This window comes from Tribolium madens, unplaced genomic scaffold, assembly GCF_015345945.1.
Source record: "Tribolium madens isolate multiple individuals breed KSU strain unplaced genomic scaffold, Tmad_KSU_1.1 Scaffold_20;HRSCAF=117;Tcas5.2_LG4, whole genome shotgun sequence".
NCBI classification, from domain to species: Eukaryota; Metazoa; Arthropoda; class Insecta; order Coleoptera; family Tenebrionidae; genus Tribolium; species Tribolium madens.
In genome coordinates this window covers 3,771,828-3,799,700 of record NW_025400985.1, presented here as the reverse complement: position 1 = coordinate 3,799,700, position 27,873 = coordinate 3,771,828, and the positions used below count along the sequence as shown (strand labels likewise).

The following is a 27,873-nucleotide window of genomic DNA, read 5'->3' as shown; positions in this document are numbered from 1 at the left end:
GGCAAGTCAAATGTCGTTGAGTTGAGTCGCACATGTGGAATGCGTCTCGACAAATGCCCCAACGCCACCCTAGGCTCTAATCGGCCCTTTAAATTTTAAATAGACTACCGACAGACCAATACATCATCAACCCCTGACCTACGCAGTTCCTGTGCCGCAGACGCACTAATTATGCTTTCAATTAAAACGGATATTATGGCAGGCGGGAGGTTACGTGGCCCCGAGACCGCCAAAATCACTCCAACACCTGATTTGGGGGGCGTCGAGGTCTCTGGGTGATTTTAACGCCGACTTAGAGACACGCTTTTGCAAATTTTGAGTTATTTAGCGAATTTCGAAAACCGGTTTATGAAATTTTGATCCCCAGCTTCAGGACTGCAATTCATGAATGGTTTGGATCCTGCGCTTCGAGTAGTTCGAGTCGCTTTGGAACATCAGTGTTGTGGTGGGGGTCAGAGGCTATGCAAGGTTTACGTCTGGTAACTTGAAATCATTGGTTACTTAACACCAGTAACAGAAAGACGGTAACTGAAACTAAAACTGTTCTACAAGCTAAAGCCCCATGCAACCCTAAGTCTTTATATGTGATAAAAATAATTGTGTAGTGTTTTAAAATCGTGTTTTAAAGAAAAATGATGGATTTGCATTGTTGCGAAACGACCGAAAATGAAATTAGAGCCTTCGCTGACGACACTTTACTCCAAGACCGGGTTTTAAAAAACATGTTACAGACTGAGTATCGGTGTGTTCCCTCCAACGTGTTTATCATTCAACGGGAGATTACCGAGAGCATGATTGAGATCGTCGGGGGTTGGATGATGGAGGTGAGTCCTTCCGGCCCTTCCATTTAAAATTTAAATACCTGGCGCAATTACCCGGTAATTTCCCCATCTCCATTTAGCGTGCAATTTACATTGATTAGTAAAAATTAAAGAGCGACATTTCGTCCCTCCTCGGTTTAAATGTCCGAGGTCAAAAACCTTCGAGGCCCCCCAAAATTGGCCTGGCAACAAGCCTTCGGATTTTAAATTTTAAAAAACTCGTTACAGGTATGCGAAGAACAGACGTGTCAAGACGACGTCTTCCTCCTCTCCATGAACTACTTGTACAGGTTTTTAACCACCACCAACATTAAGAAGAACCAACTGCAGCTTTTGGGGGCGGCATGTATGCTCGTCGCTTCAAAGTTGAGGGAGCCTAAACCTTTATCAGCTGAGATGTTGGTTTTCTATACTGATCACAGCATTACCACCAATATGCTTACGGTGAGTAAAACCTTTCCGGAAGTTTGCTCAGATTGCCTTTATCAGTGTGGGATTGATCGATTTAACGGATTTTTGTGCGGAGAACAATACCACGATAACAGTTTCTTAATCAGCCACCATTTTGGCGAGGTGGTCATCGAAATAGGTCGACGAGCGAATTATGAATGAACGAATCTCTTGTCAGGAGATAACGCGAATGTCAAAGACAGCTGATTTCATGACCCCGCAAGTATTTATCTCGCGTATTAATTTTTGGCATTGTTGATTTTTTAGAGGCTACGATTTTTTAAGTGTTGCAACGTTGCACCACACGGGTTTAAATACCTCTACTTCACCTGTCAGCTGTTTTTAAAGTTCGTTGTTTAGCTTTCTTTATCTTTATTGTTTGTGTTAATTAGTTTAGTAATCGGTCATTGACCTCGCACTTTTCGAGGAAATGTCGATTAGTTACATTTTTAACGATTTTTCAATGCGAATATTCGCATATTATTTGGTTTCTTGCGAATATTCGCGCGAGGCGACGTTAAAACGGTATTGTCATCGTCTCGATTGTATTCCAAAAGCGGAATTAAAATTCCCAAGGACGTGATATCCTTTCACATTTGATTCCGAGTATTTTTTTCCCAAAGTACCTGTTAGGACCAACAGGTAGTTTATACCTACTTCATGGGGGGGTCTACCTGTGTTCCTCGAATAAGGAAATCTCTTGATTTCATTGTGAGAATTTCTCTGGGAAGGTTCTTTGAGTTTACCGCAACATCTTTGACATAAATAAGTTTCAACAATAGAAGTATTATGTAGTGGCGCCGTCAAGTTAGGGCTTTGGTCACTTTTTTACTTCAAAAGAATCGTTAATCGTAATGATTTCTGGTACCTAGAACGTGTTAGGTCCCGTCAGCCATTTTCTTCGCTAATTTGATTTGTACAATCGGCTTCTTAATGAATCCTGCGAACAGGCCGGACGGGTCTTCGACTAATGGACATTCCGTGCGAGCCAGTGGCCGCGACCTTCATCCCTGCTGCCGTGGCAGGTAACCTCGTCTCTCCTCTCGTCGAGGGAAAAAAGCGAAATTCCTCAGGACCGGGTTTGACGATCGAAATTTTTGTTACAGTCCTGGGAGCGGCTGGTGCTCAGTAAACTGAAATGGGACATCATCGCCATTATGCCGGTGGATTTCCTGCCACATCTGCTGATTCGGCTGGACTTGGAGCGACTGGGAATCAAAACCGAGATGGTCAAGAAGCACGCAAAGATCCTCATAACCCTCTGCGCAAAAGGTGAGTCGGCCTTCGGCGATTTAACGGTCGCGGTCCCGAAACAAAGCAGATTCAAGGTCCTCGGGACCGTTGATCGCGCACCTAACGTGGCCCCCGGAGCCGAATCACTCTCGATTTCGGCTTTGTCTGGAAGCCGGCCACCCACGGCTCGTACCAGGGCCGGCGTTGCGCTCCGGATGCAATTTGGGACAATTTTCGCGGACCCCTTCAGTTTGTTGACCCCTGACGTCAGCCGATAGCCTTGTCTGAGATGTGGCGAGGCTCAAAATACCCAAATTTCTTGCATATATAAAACAAATCGGGCAATTATCATCGCGTTTGATTTAAATCCTGTGGTGCGAAAAAACTCGCCGGGACAGGCAAGGAATGCATCCTGGCGCTGCTGCATTTCTCACGATCCAAATTTAGGAAGACTGCAAGCAGTCAAGGCCGCCGCACTCATTGGATAAACAAGAGTTTCCATTCCTCGAGGGCCTCGGCCGGCGACCGAGCGCTTTCATCATCTTTTCGGGCCCGTTTTTTTCTCTTTGCGGCGGCGCTGATAATTTTAAAGCAATCATGCCGAGTCGGGCATTACAACAGATCGATAATGAAGTTTTTGTTGTCTTGCAGAATGCCGATTCACGAATTGTTATCCCAGTCTATTGGCTTGCGCTAGCGTGGTGTCGGCGTTATGTGGCCTGGGATGGGTCAACAAGTACCACCAATCGCAAGAAGCCCTCTTCAAGACACTAGCGGATATTATCGAAGTTCCAGAAACGGTAAGTACACCAAACAGGTGGCGATCACATGTTTGGTTAGTTCCATGAAAGGGCGCATTCTAGACTGGAGTTTTTCGTTGCAGGATTTCATGCAGGAATTGGTGCAGAATATAGACCAAATGATCAAACAGAATTTCGAAAATGTTAAAGACAATAAAGTGTGTGACGAAGTGACGAGGTCAGAACAATGTACTCCTCCTCCTGGGAAAATTCGCGACTACAAGACGGCGACTACGCCGACCGATGTGCATGATGTTTGTTTCTGAAAACTTTAGTTTAATTGTGAATAGAAGTGAATCCTGCGATGACGCTAGTTCGAAGGAAAGTGTGCAAAGACGTGATGGCTTTAGGGGAAGGCAATAAATTACGCTTGAATAAAAGAAAAAAGAACTGTTCAATTTTTGTACGTCTTTTTAGAAATACAAGACTTTTACAGCGGGTGAACGTTGAAAATGTTTGAGATACTATGTTAGTCAGTTACGATCCTAAGTTTCTGTTCCTAAAACGTGATTCTAAACGCAAATTAAATTAAGCAAGTTTAACAATTTGTTTAGAAGCTTGCGTAGTATGAATAACCTTCAAAGACTGCTAGCTCTAATCCGGAGCAATGACTTACTTAATTATCGTTAATCGTCTTCCAAATTTGACCAAGTCAATCAATGCAATCATAATGAGAAAGTATTTTTGTCAAACTATTAAATTTTTATAGTTAGTTTATTAAGAAAGTGTGATTATAACTGTAGGTATTTTCAATTTTATATGTGATCATAATTCAACTAAGAATAGTGATTTTAAAATTTATTTGACAAATATCTTATTATAAGGGCCTTGAACGTACCTAAGGCTGGGTTTACCTAAACTCTACGCCACGCAAATTCGCGGAATTCCTCTTCCTGACCTTTTGCGTGGCTTTGCGTTTCGATAAAACCAGCATAATATGCTTGTGCATACGACTATATAGCTTATTAAGGCAACACTGTAAATATTTAGGAGGTAGCCAATTAAACACTTTGACATTGTACATAAAATGACCGCTCCACCACTTACACTGCCAATAACTATTTATAAATTCTGCTCACAATAGTTCAATGATCCATATACCTCATTTTAGTTCTCATTACAACAACAAAAGCCCTATAGATTTATATATTGTAACTGGTATTGGTTTTTTTACACCGAAATTTCCACGTTTGAAACTTTCCTAAATGCAGTGGAATCTTGGTGTAACAAATCCTTCCAGAAAAATTATTTTATTGTACATAGTATATAGCGCCGATTAGTGCACGATCAAAGAGATTTTGTGCCTCCTCAAACTTCCGTTTTTATCAAAACGCGAATTTAAGTCACTATACGCTCCAAAATTCCTCTGATCGTGCGCTAAATACTTATATTGTATATAGTTATATATACCACACAGAATTTTAATTGTTTACATTAATTGTAAGTTAAATTTTATAAATACAAATAAAAATCTCGATAAACGAATATTTGGACTTTTAAATCTTCTCGCCCAACGAATTTTTTTTAATTATTTTATACGGATCTTGAACATGCCATTAAATTAACGAGCTGAAACCATTTAAGGAAAAACTTGACTGCATACTCCACGAATCGTTGCCCTTATTGTCGTAGTGGGGGGCCACGATCAAATAAAAAAACTCGCGTTTTACCGCTAAAACTAAAATTTAGCGGGTAAATGGATTAAAATCCCTGTTTCTTGGCGGGCTCACTAACGAAAAAACCGGGATTTACTTCGAAAGAGGCGCGAGTTATTGCACGTGGTTCGTGTAGTTCAAATGATCAAAACAATGAAGTTGGGTGCGCACACGATCTAAGAGGCCATGGTTAAAAAAGCAATCAGTGGCGGATCGTCACTCACATAATTGGAAAATAATAAAAAAATTCAATAGGACTAGTTTAACTTGTAGCTTGTCCCATTTATGTTTCTGTTCTTGAATATACTTTGGCGTGTAAACGTAACAAATATCAATTTTTTCTTGAAAATTTGTGGATTTTCAGTTGATATTACAGACATCTGTAACGAAGAAGTGACGTTTTCGATCCACTTTTGTAGGTTATACTATTTTTTGAAAAGAAAATCGTTTAAAAATTAACAATAATGACGTCTATGGTACAAAAAGCAGTGTTAAACTAGATAATCCACTAATTTAAATGTTTCAGGCCATTAAAACTTTGGGGAAGTTTATTAAACCTGGAATTTTTGATAGGGGTACAGGAGCTCTATTACCTGAAGCTTATAAAAAGTTTTACAAAGAATGGAAATTGACTGAACCTACGGCTGTTCACTATATCCCGGAAGAAGGTAAATTTAAGAGGGATGAAGTCACAGGGGAGGTGTAAGTATTATTTCCAAAATAAGTATCTCCTGATGATCCATTCTTTAGGCGCCCTGTTCAGAATTATCCCATACCTGTAATTTACCCGAAAGAATCAAATGAGCAAATGTGGGGTGGTGAAGGCATTGTACAAGGATTTCAAATCAGAGATTGGCGTAGAAGACGTGTCCCTCATTTCTGGATGCCCCATCTCAAACGTTCAGTGGTTTATAGTGAAGTTTTAGATAAATATATTTCAGTTGTTGTCACCGATCGTACTATTAGCTTGATCAACGCAAATTATGGTTTTGATCATTACCTTCTAAAGGTAATTTGATGAAAACTTATGAATTTAACATTTAATTTTTTTATTTATAGACACCAGCTTGTGATTTGAAATCAATACTGCCACTGACTTTAAAACGGAAGATATTACAAGAGTTAGAAAAAGGATGTCCCATTTATCAAAACAAACCTGACAAACAAAAGGAAGTCTATAATAAATACAAGCAATATCTATCTGCAGTAATTTTAAATTTGCCATAAAAAATTTTAATTCATAAATTACGTTTTTAGTTCACTTCTGAGGAAATAGAATGGTATGGATATTCTTTTGCTGCCGCTTGTAAAAAATTGGAGGCTTCAATAGAAGCACAAAATAAGCCAATTCCTCTAAAACATGTTTATAGATCACAATTAATTGAAAAACTAAAAGAAGCAGGAATTAGAGAAGCTACTGAAGACGTAGCTGTCGGGTAAGTAAATTATTCTTATTGTTTTTTTTTCTTCTAATTTGCTAATTATTCAGGGGTGCAAGTACTTGGCTAAAGAAAATTAATCCATTTGCTAAAGAAACCTAAATTTTAGTAGTAGCAGTCATGTTAAAATAAATTACATCTTCATAGAACTACTTTTTTTATTAAACAACAAAACCTTCCAATAATAAAATATTATACATTTAACTAATGGTGCAATCAAGCTCTTTTTGTTTTGGAAGACACTCCAAAGTCACAGCCACCGCTCTCGTCATGTACGTCATAGTTCCATAACAGCCGCTAGGAGCACTGTCGTAAAAATGTTGGCAAATGTATGCAGCGCCCCCACACAATAAACCTCCAGTTTTGGACGTTTCCCTCATTTCTTTGGGTTTGGCACAACACAATGTGGCGTCACCGTCACATTTCATCTAAATCACATTCAGATTTAATTATTCAAGCTTACGGAAATATACCGACCTGATCGTCCAAAAATAACTCATTTGCGATGTGGACCAAATGCTCCACTTGGATTACCCCTCCTAAAGAGGGCGTTATGTTGTATTCCGCCACCAAAGTCAGAACCATTAAAGCTTCAACTATTAATTGCCGATATTCGGGTTGAGGAATTGTATTTAAGACAGTTTCCACCGCTAGGGCGAATTTTAACTCGCCGGAAGTCATTTCTTGCGTCAGGCTTTGGGGCAAGACTTTACCGGCGATATCTATACCTTGACACTGCAAGAAAATAATCGTAACAGATTATACGAAACTATATCATAATGCACAATTACATATGCGTGAAAATTGGCAATATCGTACGAGGTCGAAAACCTGTGCGATTTGTTTTCGCACTTTGTTAGAAATCTAACGCACAATTCACACTCGAATGTTTTGTATTTTTTCATTTAACGTATTTTTTTTGTATCCATTATAAACAATAAATCGTTATGAAAAAAAAAAATTGTTCGTAAGAAAAAAAAATTATGGTCGTAGGAAAAATAGTGTACAAAACTTGCAGGAAAGTGTCTAACGCACTCGCGGTATCACCTGCACTCGGCTAACGCCTCGTGCGCAACTTTCCCGCTTGTGCGTTATTTATCACTTTCCATGCTCGTTATGTAATATACTATTGTGTCTTACTCAACGTGATAGCTCCAACGCTCTCAACCCGTGTAAAAATTAATTAACCATCTCTCTCGCGCAAAATAGCAATTGTTTTTGGAGAGGGGAGCACAGAGCAATTTTGTTAGACACTATAGCAACAAATATCAAACTTTAGACAATAAGCGATGATGAAAAATGAAAATTCAATCCAATCTTTACTGCAACGGACGTGTTATTTTTGTTAATTAATATTACTTGGGCCAAAAGTCCATAAAAATGAAAATTAAAAAAAAAATTAACCAAGAGTGCGTTGAATTTCAATCATTCAATCTGACACTTGTGACAGTTGTTGACAATTCGCGTCAATGTGTTTCACATGAATTCGCGTCAATGTGTTTCACATTTTTCAAGAAAAAAAACCGAAAACGATAGAAAAACGAAAGGAAACGTTACTGGTTACTGGTGATTTGAACAAGGCAAAAGAGTGACGTAACTATCGAGCGTTCAAGATAATTTGTAATCGAGTCATCTTTTAATCCGCAAACGTATGTCTGTGACACGTCAAATAAAATTTGATATTTTGATTTGATAAACGTTTCGAAAGACAAAGGGTAGTTTAACACACAAGAGCCCCTTATTTTATTAAGAATTTTGGCGAAGAAATGTGAAAATTAAGGTTATTCTGAAATTGTGAGATGACGGAAATAATGCATGAAACGTACGTCAAAAACTATGTGAAACCTACTTAATTGGCACACTGGTTGACTTGAAATAGTTAGGTAGTGATTTGTGAAGTGTTGACTATAAGAGACTATAAGAGCCCAATATAAAAGAAATTTGTAATTTAATTTAATTTTTGAATTTATTATTTCTATCGACGTAACAAAAACTAGATGTACCCACTGAACTAACAAAAAATAGATTTTTAGTTTATTAGCAGAAAAATTGTGAAAATTCAATAATTCAAAACTTTAAAACTTTTACAAAACATTTGCGAATCCGCGAGGATTGTTCGATTTAACTAGTTTACCCTTTCTAAGACACTCCAAACTCGAGGGTAGAAGTCACGAGGGACCCTATTTAAAGCCCCATCCAATCGACGCCGCCTTAACCACTGACCTTGACGGTCCCCCTCAATCATTTCATCGTTGCTGTCTTGACCTAAACTGAAATGACTTTTCTGCAAGTTGGTAGTTTTCAAAAAGTTAGCTATTTAACCATTAACTTACTTTACTAATGCGACTTGATTTGTTGCTGACAATCGAGAAGTTTCCTCTACCGACTAATAGAAAATCATTATTTGAAAAAACCAAGATTTTGAAACTTACCGCTACTGATGGCAAATTCCTTCCCACTTATTATATGATATAGCAAATTTTTCATTTCGAATGGACTTAAATTAAGCAAATGCTCCGAGGCTTCGTCCCCGTCACAAATGAGCGTTCGTGATAATTCAGTTGCCATAACTTGAATTATCAATCCTACTCTCAATCTCAACATTTCCAAAAACAATTGAGGTTCTGTTCTTATGAACATGGCAAGATAAACTAACAATTCTTGCGTCAACATGGCTGTACTGTCGTCCTCTCCATACGCATCGTGGATCAATAGTCTCAGTTCGCTTTCAGGCAAGGGGGCTGTAATCGTATGCTCGTTATGCGGGGGCATCCCCACCGTTATTTGTTTCTGCCGGACCAACAAATCGGTCACCGATTTCGCCAAATCCTCCACTCGTTTCCCCAACATACCGGCAGTGTGCCTCACCAAGCCCCACATCTTCTGCTGGCAGGCCTTCTCATACAAACCTTTGAGTAAATCGCGAACTGTGATCGGTTTTCCGAAATCCAGCATTCCGGTGTGGAAATCCAGCCCTTTTGAGTCGACGAGGTATTGGAGGATGTCTCCTTGTTCGTCGAGAGATTCAGACTCGCGCAGCATTGCGAACAGTTCTTCGACTTCGGTGTCGGCGTATTGCGTCTCCGAGTTGGTTTTGTGACGTGTCACGTTTATATTGGGGATGTTTTTGCGCTGGAAATCTTTAGCCATTTGGGGGGTGCTTTCCGGTGATGGAGAACGGGCGTGGTCGAGTTGAGTGGCGTTGTCGACGGTGTCTTGCCAGTTTGTGAGAAACATCGAACCGCGACGTTCAATGGTTGAGTTCCCTTCCATTCCCAAAGTCTCGGCTTAGAAAAAATGAAATAAGTCAAAGACTTTGACAACTAGCCTAGTCAAATTAGACAAAAATAGGGGGCGATCGGTGGAAAAAAATCCTAGAGAGTTTGAATTTTTTTTAAACGCTTTCTTTATTCTTGGTTAGACATACAGGGTGTTCGGTCCAAGTCGGCCCCGGCTGATAACACCTAAACTTACTTCTACTTTTCAAAAAGTAAATATTTAAGTAATAATATTCATTCTTGGCTTTCTTAATAAATGTATTAAATTTTTTTAACACATCCGGTGTTGCCGGAAATGCTACCAAATTTAGTTTTTCAAATGGAACACCTACGTTTTTTTTTCCTCCAAACAATAATAATTGACATGAAAAATACTGTAAACCACTATTTATTACATTTTGCGTAACACAATGCAATCAAAAAACATCTTAAATCTTAAAATTTTATAGGAAGTTGGTCGCGTAGCCTGATTTTTAATTTTAAAGGAAAGGTGTGAATGAAAAAAAAATGCTTGGATACAGTTTAATTGTTGGTTTGACAAATTTAATTTGTCAGTTTATGAGCGAGTTCTCTTATGGAAACTCTTGGATTTTCTTCGACTGATAACAAAACATTCAGGTTTCTATTTTCTTGTTCTTCACAAAGAACCACAGGTTTTTTAGTTTTACGAAGCGAACCTATCGTCTCAGTTGTTTTTCAATTCGACTAAATTTTCAACGGTTTGGGTGAATTCTATTTGAGTATTTTTCTCTATACTGTCTTTCAGCTTCCGCTCTATTTTTGTTGCACTTAAAAAATACTTCAAGCTGATCTACCAATTCGTCGTAATTAATAACATCCATTATTAAAGATCTCATTAAGATTTATTGACAAATTAGGCTTTGTCAAACTAAGAATTAAACGGTATCCAAGCATATTGCTTTTTTCATGAATACCTTGACAAGTAAAATCCGCCTACGTTGCAAAATTTGCAATAAAATTCAAAAATTTAAATTGTTTTCTGAATGCATTATGTAAAGTAAAATGTAATAATTAGTGGTTTACCGTATCTTTCATGTCAATTTTATTTTTGTTTCGAGGAAAAAAAACATAGGTGTTCCATTTGAAAAACTAAATTTGGTAGCATTTCCGACTACACCGGATGTGCCAAAAAAATTTGATGCATTTACCAAAAAAACGAGGAATGAATAGTATTATTTGAATATTTAGTTTTTGAAAAAAAAAATTAAGTTTAGGTGTTATCGGCCGGGGCGACTTGGACCGAACAGCCTGTATAAGTCCCCGAAGGTGGGGGGCGAGCTCGAGGAGGGGGAGGGGGCTAAAGGTGTCTTTTTTGTTTATATCTCGGAAACTATTACTCCTAACAGTTTTTGCCTGCTTATGAAAATTAAAGTCTACAAAATTTCCTACAAAAATAGTCCTTTGCATTTTTGTTGTAGGACTAACTGTAAGCGAGTTATAGGGCTGACAAAAAACATCATTTAAAAAAATGTGCTTTATCCGCATTTAAAACAGAATTAATCTTGTGATTTGAAAAAACTGAAAGCAAATTGAATTTATTGGGTGCAACACTTCATTAGAGAGACTATAAAGTCTTCCGAGTCGCCCTTATATGCTGCATCTTCGTCTTCAATTTAACATTGAAAACGGAATTACAGTCTTGTTCAGTACAATATTAATAAATAGATGATTTAATATCGATGATTTGAATAAGGCTTACAGTAAACTGAATGTATTGGATCCAACAGTTTATTAGAAGATGCCACGAGGGTCTATCAAGTTTTCCGAGTCATCCTTATATCCTGAACTAGCATTTGCCTGCGACTTTGTCCGCGTGTATTTCTGATATAAAATGGGATAAAGCCCGTTCACAAAACCATTCCATGGGCTTAGGTACTCTATAAAGCAAGATAATTACCTATGTTATGTATAGGATTCAGTTATAGTAGCCTCGTTCTTCGCATGGACTAGGTTTATGGATAAATATTAAATGTTGATTTTCATAAAGTGCCATCTCAGTGCACTTCTGCACTCTCAAAATTCGAAATTTCATGTTTCTAATTTTGTTTTTAAGCGTTTAAACTCTATTTTATTTCATTAAAATTTGAAAAGTGCACTTCTACACTCTGTACGGATCATATTTTCTAAATTTAATGTTTTTTAAATGTGTACACCGTTTTATTCCCTTAAAAACTAATTTTCGAAAAATCTGATTTAGTGCCATTTTACCCCTTACAGATTGATTCTCTCTTTCATCCAAAATTTTTATTTATATCTCCGATTAAATGTTTACACCTGAGTCACCTTTCAGGCAGACCAGCTTAGTTGGGGAAATGCTCTACACATATAAATACTTACCATATACTAACGAAATGTGTTTCAAAGGATTTTTAATGCAATTTTATGTAGACTCCAAACTTGAAAAGCCTACGGTTAGTCCTACGACAAAAATCAATAGGACCATTTTTGTAGGAAATTTTGATGCAGAAATAGACTTCTACAGAAAATTCTGCATAAATTACATAAATGATGAGTTTGTGTTTATAGACCCTCGTGACTCCCCCTTCCTTTAATGAAGTATTGAAATTTAATTTACTGTCAGTTAAATTTTTAAGTTACAAGACTAATTCTGTTTTAAATGCAGATAAAGCACATTTTTTTAAATGATGTTTTTTGTCTGCCCTATAACTCGCTTACGGTTAGTCCAACAACTAAAATGTAAAAGACCATTTTTGTAGGAAATTTTGTAAGCTTTAATTTTGATAAGAAGATAAAAACCTATAGGAGTGATAATTTCCAAGATATATGCAAAAAACCAAAAAAAGACACCTTTAACCCCCTCCCCCTCCTCGAGCTCGCCCCCCACCGTTGGGGACTTTTGCTATATGTCTACTCAAGTGTAAAGAAAGCGTTTAAAAAAAATTCTAACTCTGTAGGATTTTTTTCCACCGATTTGTCTAATTTGACTGGGCTAAACAAAACACTGGACAAGACACAAAATAATTCACATAATAAAGCGAACAAATCTAGTTTCTCTCACAACAGCTGCTATCTAAATTAGAAATTTGAAAATTACATACCCTGTTTGAGCAAAATTGGCTGCATGAAAATGTCAGCTGAACTTAATTTATTGAAAGCGTTTGAAACCCACAACTTACAATCAACATTGATTGATCTAGTTTTCTTGATTGCGCCACGGACCGACATTCGCCTTCTCAAATGTTTCCTGCTGCTTCTGCCGTGAGTCTGTTTCAGAAGCGACGATTTACTCGACAGGGACTTCACTAGGTGTTCCTCGAGGTATTGATGCACTTGGGGGTTCAATTCTACAATTTCCAATTTTAGTTTACTCTCTTTCTTAATTCGGGTAATTTACTATCGGGTAAGCCGTCTTCGTGACACCCCAAAAAACTTAAATTGGTGATGCAACTCGTGCTGAGAAAGTCGTTGAGGTGACCTAGAGTGACTCTAGTCCCGTTAATGTAGCCCGATTTGAGTTTTTTCATAGTGGTGATCATGGCTAGAGGGATTCTTCCATCATCTGGAAGACAGACAGCCTGTATACAACCAACGAATATTTCACGTAATATTCGTTGGTTGTATACAGGCTGTTCCGGCTAAACTCCACATTAGAAGTATTGATATTTATCTAAAATTTTAGTTATAGGCATAATCATTTAGGTTTTTCTCAATGAAAATATTTTCAAAATGGCGGTACTTCCTAATACACCGGAAGTGAATATCAATTTCGTTATTTTAAGTATCGAGCGATCAAGATAATTTGTAATCGAGTCTTCTTTGCATCCGAGAACGTATGTCTGTTTTTGAACTAGCTGCACATGAAACGTCAAATAAAATGACAATTCGAAAGGTAAAACGTCAAAATGAGCTGGAATTAGTCGCCTACGTAAATAATACGAGTAGGACCGTTCTTTTTTGAAGGTAAATTATAAATTTAGGTATTATAATCATCATCTTTTTGATCTTGCCACTTTACCTTTCGACTTGTCATTTTACTTGACATTTTACAGACATACGTTTTTGGATCCAAGGATGACTCTATTACAAATTATCTTGATCGCTCGATAGAAAACTATGTTTTTTTACTGGGTTTTCGGGTTACTCAAGTGATTTTGAGAGGGTTTTCATTAGCCTTCCCTATACCTGAGTTTAATCGTTTTCGAAATATTCACTTTTTAAAAAATTCTTTAGATTTGAATCTTCCTATTCAAAAATCAATAACTCTACCATTTTCAATTATTTTGAAATCGTATTTGGGCGTATGAAAAATTTAGATCTTTTCTTTCGTATATTTATAATTGGAAAAATAATTAACAAACCGCCAAAATGTAAGGTTTAGGAAACTTCAAATACCCTTAACTCATTTTTTTTTTAATGAAACACCCTAATGACATTCCCTATACCTATGTTCGATAGTTTTCAAGTTATAGTAACTTCTTTTGATATTGTAAGAAATTCATTGCCATAGCATAGAAATAAGGAAAAAATAGAATATCATAGTTATTCAAATTTAGAATTATTAAAAGATAATGACCACATTTGTGGTCGGATTTGATTAAGAGCTTCATTTTTATTTAATAAAGTGTCAATCGAGACTTTTCAAAACATCGTGCTACAAAAGACAGTTGGGGAAACTAAGAAAGTGTCAGATGTACCGGCTTAAAAGATTTCTAGACTTGCAAAAACACATTTCAAAATGTCTTAAAGAAATGCTTAAATTAAAAAAATGTCAAGCGAGACTTTTTATAGTTTAAAATGATTAAATAAATTTAATTTGTACTTTCGAAAAGAATAACACTATTGTGAAAAAAAAATTGGCGTTTTTTACTTGAGAAATATTTCCATGGCAAACTATACAAAAACTACCATGGATAGTGATGAATTTCTTCCATTGTAAAAAAAGTTAAAATGATTTGGAAATCAGGTATAGGGAATGTTGATACAGATCGATGCAGAATTAAATTCTCTTTCATCTAGTGAAGAAAAAATTGGAGCCTTCCATTTGAAAAAATTCACTTATGGGTATTTGAAGTTTCCCAAACGTAACCTTAAATTTTGGAGGTTTGTTAATTATTTTTCCAATTATAAATACACGAAAGAAAAAATCTAACCTTTCTTTTTCGTATGCCCAAATGCGATTTCAAAATCATTAAAAATGGTAGAGTTATCGATTTTTGGAGGGGAAGATGCAAATTATAAAAATTTCAAAGAAGTCTAAACATTTTAAAAACGGTTAAACTCAGGTATAGGAAGATGTGGTAAAAACTCTCTCAAAATTACTTGAGTAATCAAAAAACGCAATAAAAAAACATAACTTTCTATTTGAAATAGCGAAGTTGATACCCATTTCCTTTGTAACCGGAAGTGCTGCAATCTTGAAAATATTTTCATTGACAGGATCTAAACGATTATGACTATAATCCAATACTTCCAATGTGGGGTATAATAGGAACAGCCTGTATTTTTTTTTGTTAATAATGAATGAATGGAAAAACATTACCTAAGTAGCTTTTCGCCGCAACAAGCGTAATGGTAGGTCTGCCAAGCATGTTTCGCCAATTCATAGTTAAGAAGGCGAAATGAGTCACTAATTTATCAGCCAAGAGTGCCATGTCGTAACTTGTGTAATATTCGTCCATATCAACATTCTAATAACCCAGGACGCAACATGCAACACATCACCACATACCAAATCTTAGCAACAAACCACACACAAGTAAAAATAAATTATCAGAGAAAATGACGTTAGTTAACCAACTTTAGAAACCCTTAAATACCTAAATGGAGTTTCCGACACGCAATTGTTACAAGTGGTCGGCCCAACATATTCTGCCAACTTGACTTCAAGAAATTTATTTCACTCTTGCAAATATCTATCATCAGTTCATAGTCGGTTGCAATGTAATTGTGAGACATGTCCGTAAACTGACCGGTAAAACAAAACAACTAAAGCGAATATAAAATTCAACCAAATCACCTGTGGCGTGAATGCGAAGATTTTATCCCCCAATGAGTACAGTTTACTGGTGCTGAGAATCCCAACGTCGCGGGATTTTCGACCCGATAGACCCAACTTCTTATTTCTCCCTAACAAAACCAAATTAAAACAATACAAACAAGTGAAATTAACTACCGAGATAAGTGTATAAGTGTGACAAAACCCGAGCTGGTTGTACTTCAATAGGGGCCACTTCGCTGATAGTCTGCACCATTATATCATGCTCTGCGAGTTTATCCCTAATTTCGTTGTCTTCGGCCAAAATCACCACTTGGACCACCACGTCGGGCTTTTTCTCCGAACACAGACGCCGATTTAGAGGATCCAATTCGCCGGGAGCGAGAAATCCCTCTTGCAATAATTTTCCAACGATGTAAAGCGACTGGGCCCACAGAAACGGACAGTGGCCCAAAGCCACCCTTTTCTGAGTACCTGGTTCCCTATACTCGGCTTCTACGAGTTCTTGCGGAACTGAGTACAACTCCGGGACGAATCTCAAACCGTCCTCAGTTCGTATCATAATCTGGAAAATTGTCTCAAAACATTTCAGGCGAAATAGCGAGGGGCCGTTAACTCTGGAATTAGTTGTACAAATTTTGGAGTTTAATCGGAATTGCTTAGAATTATTTGGAATTAAAGGAATTTTTCTGGAATTATTGGAAATCTTTTTGGAATTACTGGATTTTTTTTTGGAATTATCGGAAATTAAATAATTACAACATAAATTAACGTTAATTCACTTACTAATTAATAAATAAAAAACCGCTAGTAATTTAATGTGTGAGATTTTGTTCGTAAACGGTTTTTACAAATTTTGCAATAAAATATGAACAAATTTGGATATACATTTTCATCTAATTTGTTAATATCTATTATTCGGCACATGTTTCCAAAATTTTGGGATTTTTATAGACATGATACAATTTTTTTATCAGCTTATCATTGTCTTTTACATTTTACAACTTTATTGAAATGTTTGACTACACTGGCGGTCAAGGAATTTTGAACGATTTGTCATTCGACTGACATAAAAATGTAAAACGGGCCTTAGGCAACTAACCTCACTTTCGGTTTTTGTAATTTTTATCCTGAGAGCGAGAGAAAAAATGACAACAAATCAAAATAATTTATTAATCTTATATAAAAACACGTATTGCTGGCATTATTGTTTCGGAAAATCGACGCCAAAAATAAATTTCAACTAAAACTTTCAAATTTTAGTTTCAAACGTCAATCATAATGACAATAAAGCGTGGCTTACATTGATATTTCCCAAAAAAGTTTTTCCGGACGAAAAAGTCAATTTGGTTTCTATGATGGCGAAATTTTTTTAATAAACAGGTAGGAATAGGTTTTTTGGAAGCTTTAACAAAAAATTTTTGTTTGTAATACGTAGTTGCGGAATTAAAATTTCGGGCAGTTTTTTTCAATCACTTTAAAAAGTTCACTCTAAACTACCTTTTACTGTCATCATGACTGACATTTGACAATTAAACTTTTTTGTTGTTGTTAAAATTGTTAATTAAACAATTTGTCTGTCTTAGGAAATTTATTAATTGAACAAGTGTAATTAAATCATGGCTTTGATCTGCCTATTCGTTATTATGCCACAAATAACTATTTTTGAAAGTAAATAAGTCAAAGTGACAAACATAACAAGAGTATAAAATGAGATTATTAATGCAAAGGTTGTTTTAGAGTTTGCATTATAAAAATGACCATACCGAAATTTTTATTCCGCAACTGTACGTATTACAAATTTTTTTGTTAAAGCTTCCAAAAAACGAATTCATACCTCTTTATTAATTAAAAAAATTTCGCTATCATAGAAACCAAATTGACTTTTTCGTCCGGAAAAACTGTTTTTTGGCTATTTAATTTTTAACAAGAGAATTTATATGTACATGTGAACACTATTCGTAATTAATTAACAACTTAATTTGTCATTTCTGACAATGTAATGTTGAAAAATTTTCTGTAATATTAAACTAAGCTAAGATTTCTTTATTTATATTTTCTTTATAATCTTTACGGTTTACGCATCATTTTAAGATAAATGTCTTGCACTGCATGTTTCAATACAATTTAAAAAATATTTGTGTATCATTTTAAAAATCGATTTAGACTTACCTTCATTTTCTTCAATTGCCTTTTAATTTTTTATTTTTTTTCTACATAATCCAAAGTAATACCCCAGGTTGAATGGATTTATTTCAATGGCTAAACTTTAAGAAGAGGTTCTTGTAATTTTTTTTCAAAATTACGTTAAATTTCTTATTACGACTATCAGAATTAATTTGGAATTACAGGAATTAATTTGAAAACAATGGATGGATTACTGGAGTTACTGGAATTATTTTGGAATTGGGATTAGTTGTACACATTTTTCGAGGAAGCGGCCCCTCGGGAAATAGTATTTAAGTTACATCTTCGAGTTGTTGGGTGTATTCAGCTGCTCTCTCTTTATTACCCCTGAAGCAATTTTCGATGATTAGATAACAAAAGAATAACGGCCATTCGCATTCGATGTTTTCAAACATGCGCAGCTCCCAAGGCTCGTAATACAACCTTCGAGGGTCCTAGAAAAAAGATGTGTTAGTTAACCTTGCAGACTTTACACAATCAATTTAAGTTTAAGGGCATCTGATTAAATTACTTCTTTTGGTGTTTTGTAGCCGTCCCTTAGAAACCGCTTACAGCCATATCGCCCTTGTAACTTTTCAATTATTTGGTCCTTAGTGTATTGGAGTAAATCGGGATCATCTACCGCAAAAGCAGGAAAGCTAACAACAGACAACAATCCGCTGTCTATTTCCTTTGAGCTTGATTCCCGCGGCAGCATTGACTGAAACCGCGACTTAAAATAAAAGACAACAAAGGCGAAAAAATCACTTGTAAGACAGCTTGACACTTTTGGGCCTCATCGGCCAAGACGTGGATTATACTGTAAGGGCCCCCTCTGGCCCCAAATAGATCCAATTCGTTCATGGCTTCGAGCGCAGCTTTGGCCATCCCAATGGAACTCGCGTTGAGTTCTGGTAAACCGTGATTGGTTTTGTCCCCACGTTCCCAAATCCCGTAATCAGGGGTACAATAGGCGCATTCAATATAAAACACCAAGTTTTGTATAAACGCAACTTCGTCTAGATTAAAGACGATCTGGAGGCCCGAGGCCGTCATTTGCGCCAAAATTAACAAATACAATGAAATGGCGTCGATTTGCAAGTGCCCCCATTCATTGTCTCCTACAACTATCTCTCCCGTTTGGGACGAATATTTCGCGTGTAAGGAGTCAAGCGGGTTTTGGGTTTGTTTGAAACGCTCGACTTTTTCCTTTTGTTGCATCATTGCCATTAAAAGGCCCCGCATTAGTTTCACACAGGATTGTTCCAGTTCGTAGGTTTTAGCTCGGTCTTCGTCCTGATCAGCCATTTTTTTGTATGACATTGAAAGGCCCCATACGGCTAAGATGCAATAGACGTTGTCACGAATCCAAGCGTGGCTGTTCTCCAAACTTGCTGGAAACAGCCCCGTGACTGGATTTTGATTCGACATGATTATTTTGTGGACAAGCCGGTGATAATAGTCCAGGCGAACCCCGGAGTTGCTTCTCGTACGCATTTTGAACGAATGTAACACAAATTAACTATTACTTCACCAATTATAGACACACCACAAAGACATCTCAATGTCAACAAATGTCAAGAATTGTTTATAAATAGAAAAAAGAGGTTAGGTTAAACATGGTTCGAATGTGCAAATGAGGCAAATTGAACTTTTTATTTTACATATATTTTGTATGTTAAATCTACTTCACAGAATTGAGTTTAAAGAATAATGAAGCGTCAAAATACTTATAGATATTTTTTTAAGAGGAAGAACCGATTTTCGAACATTAACACAATCGGTTTTTAAGTCAGGGTCAAGTTGTTCTGTCACTTTTTACCCAACATTTCAATCTTTCGAATTTTGAAGTTAGATAAAAACGTACGGGGAAAAAATGAATCAAAAACGGTTTACGCCCCAGTCCAAGTGCCCCCCGAGTACGTCAAAATACCTCACTCCGACTAATTTACATCCACCACATCATGGAATAAGTAGAAGTGCCACTACCATGAGTACCATGTCCTGTACAAGGGGTTTAGCTGATGTTAGCACAATTTCAAGGATCGGTCCTAATATTAAACGTAATTTGATAAATGGAACGTTTATTGATGATGACCTTGCCTGTGATTTGGCGTACAGTGATTATTTGCAAGCTCTTATGAAGGAAGAACTTGTTAGCAATGTGAGTGAAAATCATAAGCGAGACATGAAAGACCAATTAATTATTCAGAAAGACAACTTGTTTAAAATGGAAATGAAGTTAAAAAAGGCTCGAGAGGAGTTGAACGAAATGAAAATGTTGGAAGAAGCGAATCGGCTTTTAAATTGCGTACAAAATAATTTTCACACTTTATTCCAATTAAAGGATCATTTTCAATTAGAGGAAGCACTGGAACAATTGTTGCAAATGCTCGAATCATTGTCCAATAAAGTGTTATTAAGAAACGTGGAAGCAATCAAAGGCCAAGAAAATTTCGATAGATTATTTTTATTGCTTAAGCAGTTGATGGAAACGTGTGATCGAATGAAATTAAATGAAAGAAACAAGGATCTGGTAAATGAACTTGCCCTTGCAATAAGAAAATTTGAAGAAGTTTCCAAAGGTGCAATTCAGCAGCAAGAGGGTATTGAAAATCGTCAAAAACTTGAAACTTATAATTTGATGAAATCCATATCTGATATGTATGCAGAAAAACAAAAATATTCCAATTAAATAACTTTTATTGAGTTGGAACTTTAGACACATCAACTCCCCCTTTTCCACTTCCACGTTCCACTCGCGTTACCTTGACCACCACAATATGGCGTGATTCAATTGACAAGAGAAGTTGGTACATTATTCGTTGTTTATAATTGTACTAAAGCTTGTTGAAATTTACACAATTCTTATAAGTAAACATCACAATATTAACAACCGGTTCAAGTGTTAAACGAATTTATTTTGTGTTACTTTTTTTAATGTATGGTTAAGTTCTCAAACATGATGAAGTTGTATAAAGAAAGACTCCTCTCCGATGCCCAGTTAAAACGATTAGGTGAACATCAATATTCGTGTCAAAGTGTTAGTATTTTGGACAAATTGTTGCAACCGTATTGGAATTGGTTAACGTCGAAGGTGCCCCTTTGGTTAGCACCTAACCTCATTACAATTTTGGGGCTCATTGTAAATATTGTCACGGCTTTAATTCTTATATGGTAAGTACACATCATATAAAATCTCATAAATTGAGTAAATAAAGGGGCACCACTTTCTATTCCGTACTTTTTATTTTTCATATTTATCATTCTTCGGACTGGTCACTTTCTCATTTCACTGGGTTTTGCCATTAGGTTTATTATTTTTTAATTTGACTTGTATGCATAATTTACTTTTAATTGCCCACATGTCAATTCCAACAATAACACTGATTGTTGTATTTTTGCGTTTTTAACTGATATGATTTTTATCTTTTTCCTGAATTATATAATTCATGATTTATCTAAATTTGTAGGTTTGTATATTTGGTGTGATTCACTCATATGTTTTCATATCAGGTTGATAATTAATTAATTAATTAAAATCCAGTGAAACTTTCTACGGTTATTTTTTGATAAAGTCGCTTTCTCGCGACGAATGCGAATTAAAATTAAACGGTCTGGAGATTATCAACTGTACAATATTTATTTATCAAATTTTGTTCAAGATAAAAGTTACTGTTCACACATTCGTGTATGATTTTACGGTATTTACTACCGAAATGTAAATATGAAAATATGAGAGTGGGTGGAAGAAAAACGATGAGTAATTATGATTTGTTTACAATTTATTGTATTTGTCATGTCACTGTTAATTTGTAAAAAGTTTTGATTTGTGGGTTTTAAATGAATCGATTTTGCAAGTAAGAGGAAATAAGTCATGGAAATTTTCCAATTAGGAGTTTGGTGCCAATTTACGATTACGAGTCAACTAGAAAATTGTATTTTTTATAGTCGCCACGCTAAGTTTTCAATAACCTAATAATTGTTTTTGCTTTCAAAGGTTAATTGTGTTATATTTGTTGAAAGGTCGAATGCAACTTTTTTACGTTGAATTTTAAAACAATAAATAATCGAGTAAATAAATAAATTACTGTAATTTTCTCCTCCAATTGCGAAATCCCTTTATAGAATTCATCAAGCTTTTGTTCTAGCAGACCTACGGATGTATCATTTTTTTGATGATACATTTGTGATTATTGCTAGTATTTGCGTATAATATCCGATTTCAGAAGATTTTATCTAATCTAATGGTAGGAAACGTATGAGCTCTTTTTTCATAACATAATTAGCAAAAGACTGAAGTTTTTTAAAGATTTGAAGCATACTTAACACTTTTTGTTTTTAATACAATAAATTGTAGGTAAAAGACTGTTTTATGTACCTACTTAAAAATTGTAGTTGAAGCATCTCTTTAACCTGTAATAATCAAGGTTTTCAATCGTTTTCTTATGCGATGGCGACTCCGATAATAATCTTCTGTGTTGTTGAATGTTATTTCGACCCACAATTTTTTAATTACATAGTTTGCTCGTAAAATGCATGTATTAACATAATTATGTAAACGATTTCCTTGCATTTTTGCGACAGTCATTTTGTCCGTGTTCCTTTGAAATAGTTAATTAGAAAATCAATAGATGTTAGATAAAATATTCCGTCTTAATCTTTAAGATCTAATTCTCGTTCGATATATTTTGCGTCGTAATTTAAACTTGACGACGTACGTGGTAATGAGATGAATGAATGCATTTATTGTACTATAGGATTTACCGTTTCGTTTTGATAAAGATTCATTAAATAAAAAGTGATTGCGAGTAAAATGACTACACATTTTATCAAGTTAGTATAAAAATACAAACAGAAGTATTTATGGTTTTATTTCAAATTTATTACACGTTGATAATGAAATAATAGTCAATTAGAACCCGTGTAATTGATTGTAGTTTTCAATTGTAGTTTATTCGAATCAGGAACTCAAAGAGAATTGTTATACAGGGTGTGTAAGAACTCGCGCCCCAGAGAAATATTTCAAGTAAGATAAGATACCAGGAACATGGAAAAAACGTTTAAAAAATTGTATTTGTAAAAAAAAATTACATTTGACGTTTTTTATGTCTATTTAATGATCGTGATGGTCTTGTATATGTTTTTTTTTATTATTATTTAGTAAAGGTACAATAGCCTGTAGCAAAAAAACTGGAAAATTATTTTTCCAACAGAAAAATTTATCCAACGAAAAAATTCGCATTTGGAGTAATTTTTTGGCGCTGAATGTGTTGGTTAATTTTGCTTTGTAAGAAGTTTTTTTGAATTTTTTAGCAGCTTCGGACTTATTGGCTAATTTTCCACAAAAAAATGTCTCTTGTGTTATTTTTGTACGACGCATCGTTTTCGAAAAAAAACCGTTTTTTTCTTAACTGTGCACTGACTTTAATTACGAAAAGTAACAGAGTTTTGCAATATAATAATAATAACTAAAAAATATACATAATCAAAAAAAAAACCTAAATGTACAAGCAAAAAAGAAATTTAATAATACAGAATAAAAAACAAAGAAATCATAATAGGAAATTATACAGGGTGTCAGAACTCGCGCCCCAGACAAAAATTACAAATAAAAAAAAGATAGCAGGAACATGGAAAAAAATTCTTTTGTTTTTTGTCTTTTGATACTGCTGATGTATGTTTTTTTTACAATTATTACATTTAGTAATGTTACAAAAATTTTGCCAATAAAAGCCATAATGTAATAAAGCCAATAATGTAAGGTAAGATACAAGGAACATGGAAAAAATGTTAAAAAATTTCTATCTATAAAAAGTTATGAGAGTTTAAATTTTGCACTTTGACTCATTTATTTCTATTGGAAAAATAATTTTCCAAGTTCTTTCGCTACAGGCTATTAGAAGAGGAAACAAGGAAGCTGTATCCTAAATTGTAACTCTGTTTTTCATTGGCTTTTTTGGCAAAATTTTTGTATATTTACAAAATAATTATAAATAATAAATTATATAACAAATAATAAATAATTATATATACGAGAGCATCAGTGTCATTAAATAGACATAAAAAATGTCTAATGTCAAAAAATAAATGTCAAAATTTTTTGACAGAATATTTTGAAACATTTTTTTCAAGTTCCTGGTATCTTACGAGTTCTGACACCCTGTATTTGTGTTTTTTTGTAAAATACCTAAATACTCTAGCTGTAAAATTAGTGTACAATTTGTACATATTTTTTCAGATTTAATGGCACTGGTATAAAAAATTAAAATTATTTCTTAAAAGGACAGTTTGTGTTTTCTCCTGCAAAAATGCAAATATAGACAAACTGCTTTCTGAAAGTCTGCTCCTCAACTGTTTAAGTATAAGGTATTTTATTTTGGTTTGTTTTTTAAATATAATAATAATAAATTTACCGGCTTTGATTTTAAGTCATTATCAATATTATTAGAAATGACAACAGCATTTTAAGTGAAGGATCTAAGAAACAAGGCTGTACGAAAACATTGACAGACATGACGTAGATAGATTTCCATTGTGCAAAGATCTACGATGCACAAGTTTTCTCTTAAGATAAAGGGGTGTTTCGATAGATAAAATATTGAAAATGTAAATCAAGCTTTAGTCAATTTAATTCTTTAATTTTAAGAGAAATATGATCATATTTTCTAAGTTTGAAAATAAATCTTTAACAGTTAGATTTACTAAAACCTAAAGATTGAGTTATCACTTTAGCTCCTTTAGGAAGCATTTCTGGAACTGTTTTTTTTTTTAATTTTGACCTAGGAAACCAACTTCCGAAATCTTTCAACGTTTTTTCCAGGTACCCCGTATAACAGACAATGTATTTTTTTTTGTCGGAATTAAAGATTGGCTTTTTGTTGTTTTTATATCAAATAATAACAGTTATGTTTTCTAGGTTTTCACCAGACGCAAAACAGGAAGCTCCCCGATGGGCGTGCGGCCTATGCGGCTTCGGCCTTTTCGTGTATCAAAGTCTGGACGCCATCGACGGGAAACAGGCCCGAAAAACCGGCACTGCGAACCCTTTGGGTGAGCTCTTCGACCACGGCTGCGATTCGATATCAACAGTTTTTGTGGCCTTGTCCGCATGTATTGCCGTCCAGCTGGGGTATTATCCCGGATGGATGTTTTTTCAGGTCGGTAATGTTGAAAACTTCTTATCGTTTTATATAAATTACCATTTTAGTGTTTTTGTGCTATGACGCTTTTCTATTGTGCGCATTGGCAGACGTACGTTTCCGGAACGTTACGTTTCGGGAGGATCGACGTGACGGAGGCACAATACACCATCATGGGAATCCTCCTCTTGTCGACGATTTTCGGACCCAGTGTTTGGTCCACGAAGGTGAGAATCGGTCGTTTTGTGTCAATGTTTTACACAGGTCCGAATTCGGCCAGAGTTTTGCTCGAGATCTAATTTCAGTTGATTTGTTGTGTAGTTTTTTAGCGGTACTGTTTGCTTATGGTACTTAATTCCATTAAGCACTTTAATATGCGGCCTGTGGTCGCTTTACCAAAGTATTATTGTGATATTCACCGGGGGTGTCGGCAAGAACGGATCAACAGTTGCTGTAAGTTTTCAGATTATTCACACAGCAGTAGCATGGATTAAAATTCCTGCAAAAGCCTACAATGAGAATTTCTAACTAACATTTTGTGTTCCCTTATGTTTTATTTTAGGACGATTCGAGGTGCATGGGGCGATTTGTTTGTTTTCGGTCTCGAAACAACAAACGATGACCGTTTTATATCCTAGATTAATATTCGTTTTTATGTAATAACATCACAGAGATTTATTTTTCGTGACACTTGTTTTTGTTTGAGCTTCTTTTGTATTTTAAGCCTAGTTCGACTAACCGGTGGAGGAATTGAACTGTTGATGAGTAAGTCATTCCTTACTCAGGTTGGTTGGAGCAATTCCGGGTCGGTGTGTAATTTTTTTCGAAATTTTCTAGGTTTTCGGGTTTACTTTCCATTGGGCTCACGTGATGTGTACTGCTTTTTACCTGGGATTTTTCCAGTTGTTTTACACTTTTTTCGAAAGTATCAAAATGGGAGGATGCGGCAAGAACGGATCCACAGTTGCTGTAAGATTAAAAAAGGGTCATTTTGAGCTGTAAAATTGTAAATACTAAATGTAGCGCTGAGGTGGTAGCTGTTTACAGTCGTCGTCTTTAAAACTGTGCTTAAAAATTCTTATTTATTTTGTAAATAAAGCTGTTGTCAGTCTGACTAAAGTGTATGATTCGTGATCGAAGATACCCGGCTTGGATATGGAGGTGAAGTTGATTCCCATTGGCGTGGCGTGTGCAGTGGCTCTTCTTCTCGCCCAAGCTAACGTTTCTATTATTTTCACGGGAGGAGTGGGCAAAAATGGATCAACGGTCGCTGTAAGATTGCTCCAATGTCAACCTGTCGTAGTAGTGACTGCACGAAAATTGATTTCAAATCACAACTAACCATAACTAACCACACTTGAATCAATTTTCGTTCAATTTTAATGCATGCAATAGTTTATGCTTTATACGCTTTCTAATTCAGCTTAATTGTTGGTGTTTGCAATCGCAGATATTTTCGGGAAATTATCACTCGCCGAAAATTTTTGCGATTCATTTTTTGAGTTCCACGTGTTTATATTGTGTGTAAATCACAGGGAACAAGTGTCTTATCACCGGTCATCCCCTTTTCAATGGTATTGGTACCAGCCTTTATTATTTATCAAAAGTCAACACAACATGTGTATGAGGAACATCCAGCGTTGTATGTTTTGGCTTTCGGATTAGTTGCTGCGAAAGTAACCAATCGTCTTGTGGTAAGTAGCTTATTTTAAAAAAATCACAATAAAACTATCGATTCTAGGTTGCTCATATGACTAAAAGTGAGATGGATTATATGGATTGGTCGCTTCTAGGACCCGCTATGCTCTTTTTAAACCAATATTTCAATACTTTCATCAGAGAATATTACATTCTATGGCTGTGCATGGTAATGAGTTGATAATTTCTATAACTTGTGATTATTTTACATGATTTAGATTTGGGTAATCGTGGATTTGCTGCGCTACTGTTACCAAATTTGTCAGGAAATCTGTGATTTCCTCCACGTCGAGTTATTTAGAATACCTTATCCTGGGGGACCTCAGCGAGTGGTTACGCTCCCTTCAGAGAAAAATGGTACGAATCTAAAGTCAGTAAAATCACGTAAAAGTAAACATTATTAAATCTAACACGGATGTAAAACGTTGCTTTAACTTATTTATTCTCTGTTCGAAACGTTTGTTTGTGCCAAAGGTGGTGTTTTTAGAATTATTCCACTTGTGATGATTGTGTTAAAATTTTATTGTCTGTTGGCAACGTGATTTTGTTGTAAATAATTGATGTTTGCCCTCTTTTTAGTTAAATTTCTTACACTTTGATGATATAACACTGCAGTACTAATTTTCGTAATTATAGAGCTTTTTTGTGAATTAAGATTGAATCTCTTCCTTCCTTCTCTAAATCAAAACAAATTCATTAAAAAATGTAATGTCATGGTTGATATTTGGATGTTAGAAGGAAACACGCACATGAGATTTGTTGTTACACAATGTATAATTTGACATAAAATATTATTACATTTATTTTGCTCTATTATTTTAAATCCTCTCCACTCGTAACGTTTCCTACACTTGGTTAATAACTTAAAGGTTGAGGCTTGCTATTGCTTAGCGCACTTGTATTTGGGGATTGGATAGGAACGGTGTATGTACTTGTTTTATGCCTTATTAACACCTTCAAACGGATTATTCTTTTTGTTAGTGGCGATTTTTTTTAGGTAAATCTGAAAAGAAAATACATCTTTCTGATGGAGAAGACGTTGTGCCTTTGTTACAATCGGAAGAAAATTCGTAAACATTTCCACTGCTGCCGCAATTTGTGCCTTGATCGCTTACAAAACATATTTTGTAAACATTTAGTAGTATTACCATTTTTTAACTTATTTTCAATTGTATGATTTGTGTCGATATCACATTAAATTGTTTTTCCATAAT

General features: G+C 35.4%; 4 protein-coding genes across 10 annotated transcripts; 3 read left to right on the top strand and 1 right to left on the bottom strand.

The window, feature by feature from the left end:
- The first annotated feature begins 462 nt into the window (after positions 1 to 462).
- On the top strand, positions 463 to 4,789 carry LOC123005967 (G1/S-specific cyclin-D2-like). Its single transcript, XM_044400074.1, has 5 exons — positions 463 to 824; positions 1,050 to 1,265; positions 2,378 to 2,543; positions 3,156 to 3,304; positions 3,388 to 4,789. The coding sequence occupies exons 1-5, from the start codon at positions 633 to 635 to the stop codon at positions 3,568 to 3,570; spliced, it is 906 nt and encodes a 301-aa protein (XP_044256009.1). The 5' UTR covers positions 463 to 632; the 3' UTR covers positions 3,571 to 4,789.
- Positions 4,790 to 5,204: 415 nt separating this feature from the next.
- Positions 5,205 to 6,547, top strand: LOC123005968 (39S ribosomal protein L28, mitochondrial). Its single transcript, XM_044400076.1, has 6 exons — positions 5,205 to 5,435; positions 5,486 to 5,661; positions 5,710 to 5,968; positions 6,019 to 6,165; positions 6,217 to 6,395; positions 6,449 to 6,547. Exons 1-6 carry the CDS (start codon positions 5,424 to 5,426, stop codon positions 6,498 to 6,500), a joined length of 825 nt encoding a protein of 274 aa, XP_044256011.1. The 5' UTR covers positions 5,205 to 5,423; the 3' UTR covers positions 6,501 to 6,547.
- Positions 6,543 to 19,389, bottom strand: LOC123005966 (probable phosphorylase b kinase regulatory subunit alpha). Of its 3 annotated transcripts, none has more exons than XM_044400073.1 (13): positions 18,588 to 19,389; positions 18,352 to 18,540; positions 18,122 to 18,274; positions 15,831 to 16,218; positions 15,675 to 15,784; positions 15,475 to 15,622; positions 13,053 to 13,217; positions 12,835 to 13,002; positions 8,831 to 9,685; positions 8,732 to 8,784; positions 8,533 to 8,682; positions 6,876 to 7,133; positions 6,543 to 6,826 (listed from the first exon to the last, which is right to left on the bottom strand). In XM_044400073.1, exons 1-13 carry the CDS (start codon positions 19,314 to 19,316, stop codon positions 6,599 to 6,601), a joined length of 3,594 nt encoding a protein of 1,197 aa, XP_044256008.1. In that variant the 5' UTR covers positions 19,317 to 19,389; the 3' UTR covers positions 6,543 to 6,598. The 3 variants fall into 3 exon arrangements, 2 of the variants coding, with proteins under 2 accessions (XP_044256008.1, XP_044256007.1); XM_044400072.1 differs by lacking the exon at positions 15,475 to 15,622 and adding an exon at positions 15,198 to 15,345; XR_006412792.1 differs by lacking the exons at positions 6,543 to 6,826; positions 15,475 to 15,622 and adding an exon at positions 15,198 to 15,345 and having other exon boundaries at positions 6,995 to 7,133; positions 8,533 to 8,677.
- A 1,218-nt stretch (positions 19,390 to 20,607) lies between these two features.
- LOC123005901 (choline/ethanolaminephosphotransferase 1) lies at positions 20,608 to 27,872 on the top strand. 5 transcript variants are annotated; one of them, XM_044399956.1, is made up of 9 exons: positions 20,668 to 20,996; positions 24,739 to 24,979; positions 25,030 to 25,188; positions 25,283 to 25,414; positions 25,799 to 25,930; positions 26,497 to 26,655; positions 26,703 to 26,828; positions 26,878 to 27,016; positions 27,657 to 27,872. In XM_044399956.1, exons 1-9 carry the CDS (start codon positions 20,764 to 20,766, stop codon positions 27,731 to 27,733), a joined length of 1,398 nt encoding a protein of 465 aa, XP_044255891.1. In that variant the 5' UTR covers positions 20,668 to 20,763; the 3' UTR covers positions 27,734 to 27,872. The 5 variants fall into 5 exon arrangements, with proteins under 5 accessions (XP_044255893.1, XP_044255894.1, XP_044255892.1 ...); XM_044399958.1 differs by lacking the exons at positions 25,283 to 25,414; positions 25,799 to 25,930 and adding an exon at positions 26,102 to 26,233 and having other exon boundaries at positions 20,608 to 20,996; XM_044399959.1 differs by lacking the exon at positions 25,283 to 25,414 and having other exon boundaries at positions 20,609 to 20,996.
- The last annotated feature ends 1 nt before the right edge of the window (position 27,873 follows it).

Excerpts from the sequence above, each read along its gene's own strand:
- LOC123005967 (XM_044400074.1), top strand. The coding sequence starts at position 633 with ATGATGGATTTGCATTGTTGCGAAACGACCGAAAATGAAATTAGAGCC. Across the intron at positions 825-1,049 it reads TCGGGGGTTGGATGATGGAG|GTATGCGAAGAACAGACGTG; the intron begins GTGAGTCCTTCC and ends AACTCGTTACAG. Across the intron at positions 3,305-3,387 it reads TTATCGAAGTTCCAGAAACG|GATTTCATGCAGGAATTGGT; the intron begins GTAAGTACACCA and ends TTTTCGTTGCAG.
- LOC123005968 (XM_044400076.1), top strand. Across the intron at positions 6,166-6,216 it reads ACAAGCAATATCTATCTGCA|TTCACTTCTGAGGAAATAGA; the intron begins GTAATTTTAAAT and ends TTACGTTTTTAG. Across the intron at positions 6,396-6,448 it reads ACTGAAGACGTAGCTGTCGG|GGGTGCAAGTACTTGGCTAA; the intron begins GTAAGTAAATTA and ends CTAATTATTCAG.
- LOC123005966 (XM_044400073.1), bottom strand. The coding sequence starts at position 19,316 with ATGCGTACGAGAAGCAACTCCGGGGTTCGCCTGGACTATTATCACCGG. Across the intron at positions 18,275-18,351 it reads GCTACAAAACACCAAAAGAA|GACCCTCGAAGGTTGTATTA; the intron begins GTAATTTAATCA and ends TCTTTTTTCTAG. Across the intron at positions 8,683-8,731 it reads AATCAAGTCGCATTAGTAAA|AAAAGTCATTTCAGTTTAGG; the intron begins GTAAGTTAATGG and ends ACCAACTTGCAG.
- LOC123005901 (XM_044399956.1), top strand. The coding sequence starts at position 20,764 with ATGGTTAAGTTCTCAAACATGATGAAGTTGTATAAAGAAAGACTCCTC. Across the intron at positions 20,997-24,738 it reads ACGGCTTTAATTCTTATATG|GTTTTCACCAGACGCAAAAC; the intron begins GTAAGTACACAT and ends TATGTTTTCTAG. Across the intron at positions 24,980-25,029 it reads CCGGATGGATGTTTTTTCAG|TGTTTTTGTGCTATGACGCT; the intron begins GTCGGTAATGTT and ends TTACCATTTTAG.